The 14,026-nt window shown below is 36.9% G+C and overlaps 1 protein-coding gene across 1 annotated transcript in view; it reads left to right on the forward strand.

Moving 5' to 3' along the window:
* COPB1 (COPI coat complex subunit beta 1) overlaps window positions 1–12,830 on the forward strand; it is a 40,951-nt gene extending 28,121 nt beyond the window's left edge. The window contains exons 19-22 of the mRNA XM_057748790.1: window positions 2,044–2,189; window positions 2,800–2,889; window positions 3,967–4,122; window positions 4,583–12,830. Of these exons, the coding sequence (XP_057604773.1) occupies window positions 2,044–2,189; window positions 2,800–2,889; window positions 3,967–4,122; window positions 4,583–4,642 (452 nt within the window). The 3' untranslated portion in view covers window positions 4,643–12,830. The remainder of the gene's footprint in view (window positions 1–2,043; window positions 2,190–2,799; window positions 2,890–3,966; window positions 4,123–4,582) is intronic.
* The last annotated feature ends 1,196 nt before the right edge of the window (window positions 12,831–14,026 follow it).

Consider the following 14,026-nt stretch of genomic DNA (forward strand, 5'->3'; position numbering starts at 1 on the left):
CAGAGATATTCAGTCAGTAAGCTTTTCTTTTTTTAAAAAGCTATTTCTGTGGTAAGAACAAAAAATCTCTGTCCTCAGATAGCTTCTAGTCAGGTAAGGGAAAACAGATATGTGAAATAGATATGTGCAATACATAATGGTAAGTGCTATGAAAGAAGCCTGTGCTGGGTGAAGTGGGCTTTTGAAAGATCGGTAAATGGTCTATAGATAGACAGAGATTCAGTTGGAACAAATGCAAGTAGTTTGATATACCTGGAGTTTAGAGTGGGCTAGAGTGTGGGGTAGAAAATGAGGTTGGGAAATTAGTGGCAGCTGTATTATACGTGTCATGCTAAGAATTTCGGACTTTATCCTGAATATAAAGGGGAGCCATTGAGGAATTGCTAGTGAGTGAGTTACATGGTTAAATATTTCTGTGGCTGCACTGAAGAAGACTGATTGGAAGAGGCAAGAAGATTGACTAGCAGACTTGCAGTAGCACAGGTAAGAGATGACAGAGAGTTTGAACCAGCACAGTAGTGGCTGGGGTGGAGAAAAGGGCTGAATATAATAGATACTAAGGAGATAGAATGTCCAGGACATGGTTACTGATTGAAGAGAAAGTGGCTAGAGCAACCCTCAGATTTCCTGCTTACCTGTGTTGGGTTGGTGTTTATGTTAATCACCAAAATGTAATATAGGAGAGAAGGACATATTTGAGAGCAACGATAAGTTAAACTTGAGCAGGTTGAGTAATGAAGTCTCTTTAAGTTATTGAAGGACAGGTTGAGATGAGTCTGGAACTTGAAAAAGAGGTAGAGATGAATATTTGTTTTAAAACCATAGACATGAAAGAAATCACCCAAAGAGGGCATAAAGAGTGAGAAGGGGGGAGATTTGAAAACAAAATCCAGGAGAACAGCAATGTTAAAAGCTGTTTGGAGTTTTTATGCAGAGCAATATTAAATCTGGCCATAGAAGGAGAAGCCTACAAAGGAAATGTGGTTAGAGAAGTAAGGAAAAATTTTGAAGAAGTATCTGAAGCTGTAAAAGATCTAAGAGAAGGGTCCTTTGGATTTGACAATCAGTGATATTAAAACATTTCTTATGGCATGTCTTGGGCAGTGGTGGTGGGTTTAAAACTGCATAGGACATGGAGAAATAAAGATAGTGAGTGTAGACCACTCTGAGTGTAGGAGCTTAGTTTTGATAAGAATGAAAGAGGGCAATAGCCAGAAGAGAAGTAAAGGATGAGGGAAGATTTTTTTTGAAGATGAGAGAGACTTGACTATGTTTATAAACTATAAGGGAAGAAAATCAGAGACTATGAAGGTAAAGACATAAGAATGAAAGAGGTAATGATTGATGGAGTGAGGTCCTGAACAAATGGCAGAAAGTATTAACCTAGAAGAGAAGAGCAGTACTTGCCTGATATGGAAGGTAAGAAGGTGAAAGTTGATATCAGAGAAAGATACATTTATTTTTAGTTGTGGGGCTGAAAATTAAAAGAACTTATTCTTGGTAACCTTAGTTTTCTCTAAAAGTAGATAGGATGGGAGATGTCAAGAAAAGAGTTTAAAAAGGAGGAAAGGTAGGCTCCAGTCAGATTATGACTTTCTAGCATGGAAGAAGCAGTTACAGAAGAAACGATCTTGTATCGTTAAGTACTATGGCTCAGCAGTATTCATCCAGAAATATGAGTTAAGCATCTACATGGGCACACTACTACTTGTGTATCCTTCTACAGTGTCTAACACACTGCAACTGCTATGTAAGTGCTCACTGAGTTTGAATCCTGGCCTCCACCACTTAACCAGTTCTGTGAGCTTGAGCAACTTAACTAACTTCTCTTTGTTTTTGTTTCTCTATAAGATGGAAAATAATACTATAACATGGGGTTGATGGGAATATTAAGTAGGTAATAATTTGTAAAACATAGGCTAGAGCCCACTATATAATAAGTAAAACTATTTGCTAATATCATAGTTATTTGGAAACATTAAAATTTAATTAAAATTTGCCTTTAGTGATTGGAGATCTTTATTTTATATGTGTATATTGCAGTTTATGATGTCTCCGGAGCAGCAAGTGACAGAAATTGTGTTGTCCTCAGTGATATTCACATTGACATCATGGACTATATCCAGCCTGCAACTTGCACTGATGCTGAATTCCGTCAGATGTGGGCCGAATTTGAATGGGAAAACAAAGTTAGTCCTTCGGAGATTTCCTTGAACTCCTTATCTTTCTTTTTGGCTAGTGTGAGGGATTCTCTGATAAAATGAATCCCACTAAAAAGTGTCAGGTGTGAAAAGCGAAGTCTTTCAATATCTGTGTTTACAAATTAGCCTTAACTGGAAAGCATGCAAATGGTTTGGTTGTTACTGTTGTAAATTGGTGAGAGTAACAGTTCTATAATTAATCTGATTGTTCAAGACATTATAAACAATGTCCTATCCCTTGTATTATGAATAGTAACTTACCATTGAATCCAGGGTCCAGTAGAAACTGTGCAAATCTGTAGCCTGCTAGAGAACTTTGCTCCTGTGAGCCTTGATTTTTGTTAGAAATATTTTATATACAACATGTTGATCGTCTGTGAAGTTATCTGTACCTGAAAGTTCTGATACCAGCCTACAGTTTGTTGGATTTTGTAGATACCATTTACTTTTCGTTGCCCACCCTTTCCCCCTAATACTTGGAAGGAGATTCTTACATGACATACGAGTGATAGTTTTTTCAACCCCAAAATAAAAAATTCACAACTTTCTCACTGTAAGAATTATAATCTCCTTGACTTTTTTCTCTCCCTCTGTACAGGTGACAGTTAACACAAACATAGTTGATTTAAATGACTATTTACAGCACATATTAAAGTCAACGAACATGAAATGCCTCACTCCAGAGAAGGTAAGATTTGCCTGGGTACTTCTTAAATCTGGTAGAGAGTAAGGTGATAGATTCTTGGCTTTCTTGTGTTTCCTCTAGTGTATTTTGGTATTATTTAGACTGAGAAAAGCAGTGTCATTCTGGACAAGCTAAAAGAAGTTATGCCATAGAATGTGTGAATCTGCTTACTGCTTTCCACTGGAATAGGAACAGTATCTGCTTGTTCCTAGGACAGTGACCCAACCGAGTAGTCAGATTGGTTTTTCTTTTCAGTCTTCTCCCTTTTGGCTAAAGGCTTATTCCAAAATAGTTTATGATACTGGATTAGAAAATGTCCATGATCTCGTCTGTTGGCTCTGATTGTGGGTCAGAATATATCTGCCCAGTAAGGAATTGTTGATGCACTCTGGTTTTCTGCATTGTTTGTGTATGTATGAAAAAAGACTAGAAAGACCAAATAATGAAGCTGAGGTTCTAAGGAATTTGTTTCTCTTTTTTAAAATTTATCTATCTGTCTGTCTATCGGTTTGTGGGATCTTAGTTCCCTGACCAGGGATTGAACCTGTGCCCTGAGCAGTGAAAGCACAGAGTGCTAACCACTGGACTGCCAGGGAATTCCCAGGAATTTGTTTTTCTTTATAAAAGTTCTGCTAATTTTGTAATGTTGATTTAATCAGTAAAAGAATGCTGCCAGACAGGTAGGTTTTAATTCATATGTTAGTCTATTCAGCAGATCCTGACTCCAACAAATATTATATGCCCAGTACTCTGTGAGCTGCTGGATATATAATCATGGACAAAATAAATATAGTCTCTTCATGGAGCTTAAGGTCTGGTGTGGGAGGCAGTCAGACAACTCTAAACAAAGAATATATAAATACAAATGAGGAAAAGGTCTATTTCTTTAAAGTCAGATTTATTGAGGTATAATATAGACACAGTAAAGTTCACACTTTTTACATGTATAGTTCTATGAGTGTCAGCAAATTCACACAGTCATGAAAAGTCCTATTTAAATGATAATTTACTTATGCTATTTGGTCTTGCTTATGTGTAGTTCTCTAGTAGAGTATTGAATTTATCACAAATTTCTTCCAGGCACTTTCTGGTTACTGTGGCTTTATGGCAGCCAACCTCTATGCTCGTTCTATATTTGGAGAAGATGCACTTGCAAATGTCAGCATTGAGAAGCCGATTCAACAGGGACCAGAGGCCCCTGTTACTGGCCACATAAGAATTCGTGCAAAGAGTCAGGTAAAGTTGCTTTTTTTGAAATGATCTCTGATCTGAATAAAAAGAGAAATAATTTATGTCTTTTATTTCTGTATGTAGTATCCTCTGTTGTACCAGTGTTCTGTGCATCAGATGCATATATATTTATAATAATAGTTTTGAATAGAAATATAACTTTACTTCATTAAAATAGCCCACTTTTTGGGCCTATCATTCTGTTTACTTAAAATCAGACTGATTCCCATGGGATGTTTGTGAAATGGGTTCTTCAGAGTTTTTTGAAATCCAAGCTACAAATCTAGTGACTGTAAATCTAGCACTAAAAGTACTTAACCAAGTAAAGTTTTGGTGAGTCTCTTTTGTACATCCTTGGTTTCATTGTTAATGTGGTATCATTGAATGGAGGCTTGGTTTAAGATAGAATAACTTACTGATTGTACATAGTTTCAATAATTATAAACATCTTCATTCTTTCTTACAGGGAATGGCCTTAAGTCTTGGAGATAAAATCAACTTGTCTCAGAAGAAAACTAGTATATAAGAATAAACAAAAAAGTCCTTGCAGCTTTACAGTTAAAATTTAGGTATGGGCTTACTGGATTCCAACATATTTTGTACCCTTTTGTGCTTTATGTTATATAGAATCTAAGTTCATGCTGAATGCATTCCAGCCAGTAATTTATAGCCTTTCCTTTAAATCAAGATTGATTTTAAAATTATAGTTTGTCTTTTGTCTTAACAGTTCTGAATGCTGTCCTCAAAGTATATAATGTTTCTCACATGTATCAAGACCATTTTCACAGTACAATAGAAAGATCTATTCCTAAATCTTTTGTTATTTTATAAATAAATGTGTAATTACATAATTTTAGTTATGTAAAGTGGATTTCTTATAGTTAGGTTATAGATTTCTATTATAAATTTAAATTGCTGTTTGAGTTGTGAGTATATGAACTTTATTAAGACTTTACAAATGCAGTGATATGAAATGAGATAGGCCTTGATTTACTTGATTGATTTTTACTAATTTAATATTCTGACATCAATATCTATAAGAATGCCTTATCATGTTCTAAAAGGCTTTCCTCTGGAATTTAGGTCCGGGAAGAAAGTATCAAATACCTTGAAAAAACAGGTTCATCTTCATTTTAAGAGTATTATGAACCCTGACTAAAATAAACATACTATTAATTATCCTGAATCATAGTGAAAAGTAGATAATCCAAAATAGATTTTTTTTTAATCATTCACGTTTAGTTTTGGGTATTCTTTTATGTTTGTTAGGAATTAAATTGATTTCAGCCAGTTACTGGAGTTGCTCTGGGAGGATTCAACTCCAGAGGATTCAAAGAGCTGTCCTGTTTCCATGTTTACTCTATACCTCAGTCATTCCTCCCGTTTTCCTCACTTTACACTAGGGCTGGGCACCATGACCTCCCAGTATGATTCCAAATGCCTTTCTGAGCTGAGTTCTCTACTGTCAGATTGTGCTGTTCTTTTGGCCCTTGCTTTCTTAGGGGATGATTGAGCTAGTCTGCTCTTTTAGCTAAATCTGAACACTAAACTATTATACTTTGTCTGCCAGCTAGGATTCAGGCTGCATTCAGGATGAGTCCATAGATAAGATCTGTGAAGGAGTGAAAGCAGCATCTCCTATTTCAGCACTTAAGTAAGAATGGAATGATTTGTTTGGAGTGTGAAGGAGATTGGTACCTCATATGATATCAGAAACTTTAAAGCCACTTGCTTTTTTAAAAAATCAGAAAGAACCAGAGGATTATAGGGCATTTGAGATTCCAGAGCACTGAGATCTCAAAGCAAAGTCAGTGGCTACCAAATGGTAAAGATACTAGGAATGCCAGAAAGGGATTGGTTTGATGCAGAGTCAAGGGTTGGGGATTTGTGATGACAGCAGAGGAACTGATGCAGTTTTGATTTAGATCGTTTCCCAAGTTCTGTTCCACTGAACAGAGCTTCCTTGATGTGATTAGATATATGAGAGAAAAGGGATTCCATAGTTAAGTAAGTTTGGGAAAAGCTTTACACTATCCTGTACTGGGGATTCACTGTGCACATTAGCCCTCTAAAAATTTTGAGAAGTCCTTCAGTAAAGAGAGCATATTAGTTTAGTTTAACCCAGCATATCTTAATCTTACATAACCAGGGAATCCTTTTTCCATAGAGCACCTATTGACAATATATGGGACAGGAAAAGCAACTTAACACATTAAAGATTTTGGTTTTGTATTCACAATCAATCATTATTGCATTTTAAATCTCAAGGATATATGCCTCTGTATGTCCTAAAATATATCTCTGTTGATACGCTTAGAAAATTGTCTGTTTAACATCCTGGCCATTTTTGTTAGGATCAAAATTGGCTCACATTGCTGTTTTCTTAAATTCATAAATAAGGAGAACAAAGAGAAAAAAGTTAAAACAGTTGTCAGATATCTATATTACATTAAGATATTTACTTTATTAGCATTTTATTAGCTTTGTGCAGTTACTAAATGTAAACTGAGTTGGGATAGCAGCACTGTTTACAAAAGCTGTTTATACTATGCTGTCTTAACTGGGCTCTAAAATATATTTTATATGCTCACATTACAAAATATCATATAATTAGGACATGATGTCAAGTAAGAGAATAAACATAGTATCTGGCACCACGTAAGGGCTTTATAAATGTATTGAATGAAAAAATGTGTAAATCTCAAGAGAAAATTAAATGGCCCTTATATTTTGCTGTCTTGACACTAGAGGGAGCTGTATGCAGTTACTTTCATTTTGGGATTAGAAGTGATTGGAATTTAGAGTTTTTATAAGAAGAAAAAACTATAATTTTTTATTAGCAAGGAGATTGATGTTAGTGATATTTTGCTAGCTGTGAGAAACTTTTCCACATGATTTATAAGTAATATAGGAGATGAAGGAATTCATTTCAGGATATCTAAAAAGACAAGAAAAGCAAAATATTTTTTAAAATTCAAATATTATCAAGTGTGAAATATCTGTGTTATATATGGGATAAAATAAGTGGTTCTGCTGGTAACCTTTTCCTTCCACATTGGTAAATTTCCTTAGTCAGCTAATTATTTATAGCCTTTCCCTTAAACCACAATTGGGTTTAAAATTATAGTTTGTCTTTTGTCCTAACAGTTCTGAATGCTGTGCTCAAAGTAGGGTCACGCATATCAGCTCCCTGCCGTACTGCCCTTTCCAGACTCTCAGTGTTATCTGTCCCCCTCCCTGAGCTCTACTCTACCCCCAGGAATCTCAGGAGCCTAAAGAGGTAACCAGGTATAGTGCAGAAGTTCAGTTTAGAATCAGAAAAGTGTAGAATCCTGTCCAAACTTACTTGCTGTGTGATCTCAGACAGTGGTAAAAAGCTGATTTATTGAGTGCTTACATGTGCCAGGCATAACACTGAGTGCTTTTTCCATGGCATATAATCCTCCCCATGACTCTTATCAGGCAAATACTATTAATATCATCATTTACAGATGATGGTTACAGTCATAAGAGAGGGTATTACTTTTTATCAATTAAAGCTTAATATTAAAAGTTGAACTCAGATATAAAGCCAGGGTTTCATATCCAGCACGAAAGCCTTGCAATTAGTCATACATTGACACCACTGCCTCATCTCTGTGCCTCAGTGTCCTTATTTGCGAGGTGTTTATAATGTCTACTTCATAGAATTGATGTGAGGGATGAAATGATATAATGTATTTATGATTAATGTTTGGCACATAGTAGATGCTAATCAGTAAGTAAGCATTCTTTCCCCATTCACCTTCCTTACACTGCAGAGAAGACGGAAGCCTATTCTCCACATTATCTTCATACCTCCCTCAGAATTTAGGTCCTAGTTTTATACTCTATTTGAATGCTTTGTTTTTTTTGTTTGTTTGTTTGTTTGTTTGTGGCACACGGGCTTAGTTGCTCTGCGGCATGTGGGATCTTCCTGGAGCTGGGATCAAACCCATGACCTCTGCATTGGAAGGCAGATTCTTAACCACTGCGCCACCTAGGAAGCCCGAATGCTTTGTTTTTAACACCAGAGACTTACTTAAAAGAAGCTTCATTTATCAAGAATTCTTTATGACAGTATTTATTTTATCATGTCAGTTTTTTAACTAACTTTAGCACTTTTGCTTATTAACTGTTGTAATTACAGCTAAATGTAACTGTCACAACCTCCTATGATGGGTGGTCTGTGGTGAACATACTGGTGGTGTTTGCTTTCAGGATGACGAACAAATGACTGATCCTTTAACAACCGAGTACAGAAATATGTGCAGCCAAATTATAGTAACAATACTTAGAGTTGCTCACGTAGATCAAAAGTCACTTCTAGTGACTGACCACTTTTTCTTTATTTTCTCAATCTAGCATGGCAGAATCTCTTTGATTAAGAAGTTAGTTATGCAGTGACGAAAGAAGGCAAGTGGGATTAGTGCCTTTTTATCTGGGTTCTGTATATAATTGTGGGTTTCTGAGAAAACTACTCTATGTATTTTTTATTAATTGTAAAACCAGCAAGATATACAAATGAAATGCAGCATAGTGGGCTAAAACAGCCCTGAATGAGATTCTTCCTGAATCAAATCTCAGTTCTCTGAGCTTTCTGAAAATAGATGTTACTGTCTGGGTCTATCTCCTTATCTGTGTAATGAAGTAATAAAGTTAACTGACTTCAGGGTTTCTAGTTTAAAAAATTCATACTAAAAAACCTTGTGTTTTTACGTATACCTCTTCAACAAACTATAAATCAGCTGGGAAATCTCCACTTGGCTATTACCCACAGACACCTTAAAATCAACATTATGAAGTGGAACTTATCTCACCCCTCAAACTTGTTCTCTGTCTGGCTAGTTATGCTAGAAACCCAATAGTCACCCTTAACTCTACAGTCAACCCTTCTATCTCATCAGATACCCAAGCCCAGTGTTCTCCCTTCCTCAGGATTTTTGTAATATTTTTTTCCCACTCCTACTACCATTGCTCTGATTTAGACTTTTGTCATTTTTATTGTGGTTTATTACAGTGGCCTAACCATAAACTTTACATATGATTCTAAATTTAAAGCCTACGCTTTAATCCTGACCACACACAGTAGTAGCTATATGATTCCTTGACCTGGTCAGACCTTTCCCTGGTAACACCATTTTGAGAAACGTAACTAAAAAAAAGAAAAAATAAGTCCCCAAAATTTAATAATATTATAAATGACAACTAAAAATGATTGAAACACCCCAAAATGGGTATTTGTAAGCAAATGGTAAGTATATATGATGTGTACCAGAGTACCCAATAGATAGTAGATATTTATCGAGTGACCAAATAAAGGAAGAATGTAGCTATAGAGAGAACAGAGTGTGGACCTGGGCCTGTGAAATGTTAGGTGAGTGGGGGAGGGATAAATTAGGACTTTGGGATTAACATATACACACGACTATATATAAAACAGATAACCAACAGGGATCTACCATACAGCACAGGGAACTGTACTCAATATTTTGTAATAAGCTATAAGGGAAGAGAATCTGAAAAAAAATTCATGCATATTCATATATAAGTGTATAACTGAATCACTGTGCTATACACCTGAAACTAACACAATATTGTAAATCAACTATACTTCAATTAAAAAAACAACTAATGTTAGATGAGAAAAAAAGACACCACTCTGTAAGAATGTCTCCTGCATTAAGATGAATCAGGGACTTCCTAGGTGGCGCAGCAGTAAAGAATCTGCCTGCCAATGCAGGGGACATGGGTTCGAGCCCTGCCCTGGGAAGATTCCACATGCCATGGAGCAACTAAGCCCGTGCGCCTTAAAAAAAAAAAAAAAAAAGGAAGATGAATCAGGATATGTTATAGATATACTGCCTGTCTGTCTCTTCAGGTGAATAAAAAATACAAATATCACATCAGTCATAGCACTAATACATCTTGAAAATAAATGTTGTTTACTGCCTCGGCTCACTGGATGTGGCTAAGATAGTTCATTAGCTAGAGTCCCTGAGTCTAGCTCTTGTGATTTTTAGATCTGAAATCTTGTTGTCTTGCGCCCACCCAGAGAGCTAGCATCTCCTTGTAAGTAATACTGCATTCTCCTTTAAAGAAGGTGGGGACTGAATCTTACCGCATAGGACTTCTCCAGTCAGAATGTGGGGAAAATGCTATGTGGCTCAAGCAGTCTGTCCAGGAAAATTTCTGAACTCTACTAAGCTATGCAAACAGTTTCTTAAAGCCCAACAACATAAAAAAGTGAATTTAATTAGTCGTAATAAAAATGTTCTCTTTCTATGAAGTTGTTTAAGGTCACACTTTTTTTGTTTAATGACCCTGTGCTTTGAGTAGAAGTATGACTGTTACTTATGCTTTGAGTAAAGGTATGACTGTTAAGAGTGTGGTTTTCAAACTTTCTCTGCTAGTACACTAGGATTCCACATGCTGGACCAAAGTGTTCCCACAGCTAAAATCAGATAATGGTGGTCTTTTTTCTCAGGTTCAAGAAAATTTGGTAGCATTATGGGAATATTGGGCTAGCTGAATGTTCTTGGTCTAATAGCTTGTCTTTGTGACCATATGTGCTCCTGGTGGTTTTATATTTTCTGTTAGTAACTTGTTCCTTGTTCGTCAAATACATGTGTCACTATCATGGTGGCAACAAAGGACAACTTGATTCCTAGGTGCTCCACCACTGGCCTAGGTGTCTCTGTGAAATGTAATTTATAAAATCCAGATGTTCTTATGTAATTCATACAGATTGTATACTCACAGGCACTATTTAATGAAAATAAGCCTTGGTAATGGAAGTATAAATCCAAGTTCAGGTAGTCCCAGGCTTATGCCTTCACTGTAAAGAACTCTGGAAAAGCCATGGAAGAGTGTGCCCTGGTTTGGGGCAGCTTACACCCTGTAAGTTTTTCCCCTTATTCCCTAACCTACGGTACAAGGCAGGGACTTTCTAGGACCCCTGGGTTCTGACTGATAATACCTGCTATATGTCTAGTGCTATGCGTTGTCCTGAAGTTACTGAGGGTAAGATAAAATTTGGTGTGTATTTTAAGGACACATAAACACCCAATCAGAGGACTGTTTAATAAGTCTTATAACGTAAAAATGTAACAGCTGCTATGAGAGTACAGAAAACTGGTGACTCAGAATAAAGTCAAAAAAGTTTTCACTAAGAGGTGACATTTGAACTAAGCCTTGGAAAGTATAAATTTGCCTGCTGATTGTCGGATAAGAGATGGGAAGAAAGGATGGGAAAGCCATTCCAGCCACAGAACAATTGGATAAGTCACAGAAGTGCATAGCACAGAGAGGTGGATTCTACTTAACATAGGGTGTGTTGGGGGCAGATGGTGAGACTGGAGGTGGACAAGGGTCAGGTCATGAAGGCTAGGCTGAAGCATTTGAACGTCATCTTGCAGAGAATGAAGTGCTAAGGGTTTTAAGAAAGGCAAGTGAAACGATCAGATTTTCATTTAGAAAAAACCTCTGGCTACAGTTTGGAGAATAGATTGGGGTTGTGGGAGACCAGTTAGGAGCCTGTCATAGGAGTCAAATCAAAAATTATTTTGACAGAATGAGATGTGGAGGGTGGGCCAGCATGGGGGCAGGTAGAAGCCTTTAAAAAAAAAAAGGTTTGCCTAAGGGCAAATCCTGCTCCATAGGGCAGGTTGGGTTACCAAATCTGCTTTTCCTCATATGTAAAATGGGAATGATTATCCTTATCCTTCCCATCTGAAAGGGTTACTGAAAGTACGATGAAGTATAATATGTAGAGGCATGTACAGATGAGTGATGGAGTGGTCATTAATAGTGTTCCCATTGTTATCTTCACCCACAGCACATATACCATGGGGCTGAGTGATACGAAATTGCCTCTTTTATGCACTTAAAAAAAATCAAATAATAACAATATCATTTGATTCAACCTAATAGTGTGTGGGTTACTTAGTTTTTCCTGTTACTTCCTGCCTCCTTTTAGGCCGTATTATTACCCTCTCTCTCTGTCTCTCTTTTTTTTTTTTAGATGAGCAATACATTTATTTCATCAAGGGGATTTCCAGGAATGCTAGGGAGGCAAGTGTGGTAGAAAGTGTGCCGGCTTTGGAGTTAAGTAAACCTGGAATCAGATTTTCCTCTGTAGTTTATTAACTGTGATCTTGGGCAAGTCAATCTGCTTCAGCCTAATTTTTTTTCATCTAGAAATGGAAATAAATAATGCCAGCCTTACAGGGTTATTAAATGAGAAAATTCGTGCCTTGTTAGTATGTGGCATGTAAAAGGTGTCAAAAGTCTCAACTCTTCCCTACACACCCCCTCCTCATTTGTCCTACTTGTTCACAGAGGGTGTGGTATAGAACACTAGCTACCTGCTTCCTTGTATCCCAGTAAAGCTGAGTTACAGCTGTACACCAGGAATTTTGGTGTGTGTGAAAATTTTTCAGTTGTCGTAACTTCAGGCCAAAACCTTTCAAATAAAGTGACCATTTAAACTATCAAACATCATTCCATGGAATTGGTTTAGTGCACAATTTGTGTCAAATTTTTCCGGAATGCCACAAGCCTCATCACTTTTCACATCATTCAGGAAGTTACTCATTTAGCCCAGACTTCCAATAAACTCATACATACAGACTGTGTCATATTCCCCTGGAAGTGTCATCACCTTTTTTTTCCTTTTAATATAACTACTTTTTTGCAAAGGAAATAATATTTATTTCCTTATAGTCATGACTCTGAATCCAACCCCAAAAGGTGAACTCACAACTGTTGACCCCTCCACATTCCTGGATCCCAGTAGCACAACTGGATTTCTGCCTCAGTTTCCCTGTTTAACGTTTTTGTTCCCTTTTGAGTTTTGATTTTGATGAGCTTCTACTTTGTGCAAAACTATTCTTGTCCCAGCTTGTATATGGTGAACAAGGCAGACAGATCTTTGCATTCATTAGTTTATGTTTTTGTGACAACAATCAAATAAGGTGTTTTCAAAGTGGATGAGTGCTATGAAGGAAATAAATAGGCCAGTGGGATAGATAGTGGCTGGTAGATGGAGGGTGACTTAGAAGGGTTGTCAGAGAAGTAAGGAAGTAGGAAAGACCCTGAGGTGGAAATAAGTTTGACATGTTTGAGGAGCCGAGCAGCTGGGTTTTTTTGTTTGTTTTTGTCTTCTTTTTTGCAACGGGGATAAGATGGTAGAAGATGCAGTAGGAGAGAGAGACGGGGAGAGACAAAAATGATTCTCTGAGCTCTGGCCTCCAGCTCCCCTGGAGGGTTGGATTCTGCATCTAGCCACACCCAAGACCTTCCTTTAAACCGGAAGTGTGCCATCCAGAAGGATGCTGTGACTGCCAATCTGACTCCATCTCTATTTCATGGAACCTGGCTGCCTTGCTCTACCCCCTTGAATTTGGCCCTGGCTGAAATCAAGCTAGACTCCTTGATTCTCCACTAAGTGATGGCCTTTTTTAACTTACAAATTAATTACTGCTAAATAATGTCTGCTCACTGAAGATAGAAAATGAAGACAGGCAAAGATTTTTTTTAATTGTCCACAATCTCACCACCCAGAGATAAATTCTGGTTAGCATTTAGGGATATAGCATTTCAAATATGTATTCATTTACATATTCACAATATCATAATGTGACCTTCTTATATAAATGATATAAATTTCCATATCAACAATTCAGTGTCTGCATCTACATTAGTTTTGGTCATACTGATGATACACCACAATCAATTCAACTCATTCACAGCTTTGAGAACTAATAAAGCTGTAATTATGACAATCGTAGTATTTAATACATGTTAGGAATGCTGGTAGATTTTACACACATTTACACACAGCATTTCTGAGGTAAAGAACATTAAGTGACTTGCCTAACACCACACAGGT

Source organism: Hippopotamus amphibius, chromosome 9, assembly GCF_030028045.1.
Source record: "Hippopotamus amphibius kiboko isolate mHipAmp2 chromosome 9, mHipAmp2.hap2, whole genome shotgun sequence".
Classification (NCBI taxonomy): Eukaryota; Metazoa; Chordata; class Mammalia; order Artiodactyla; family Hippopotamidae; genus Hippopotamus; species Hippopotamus amphibius.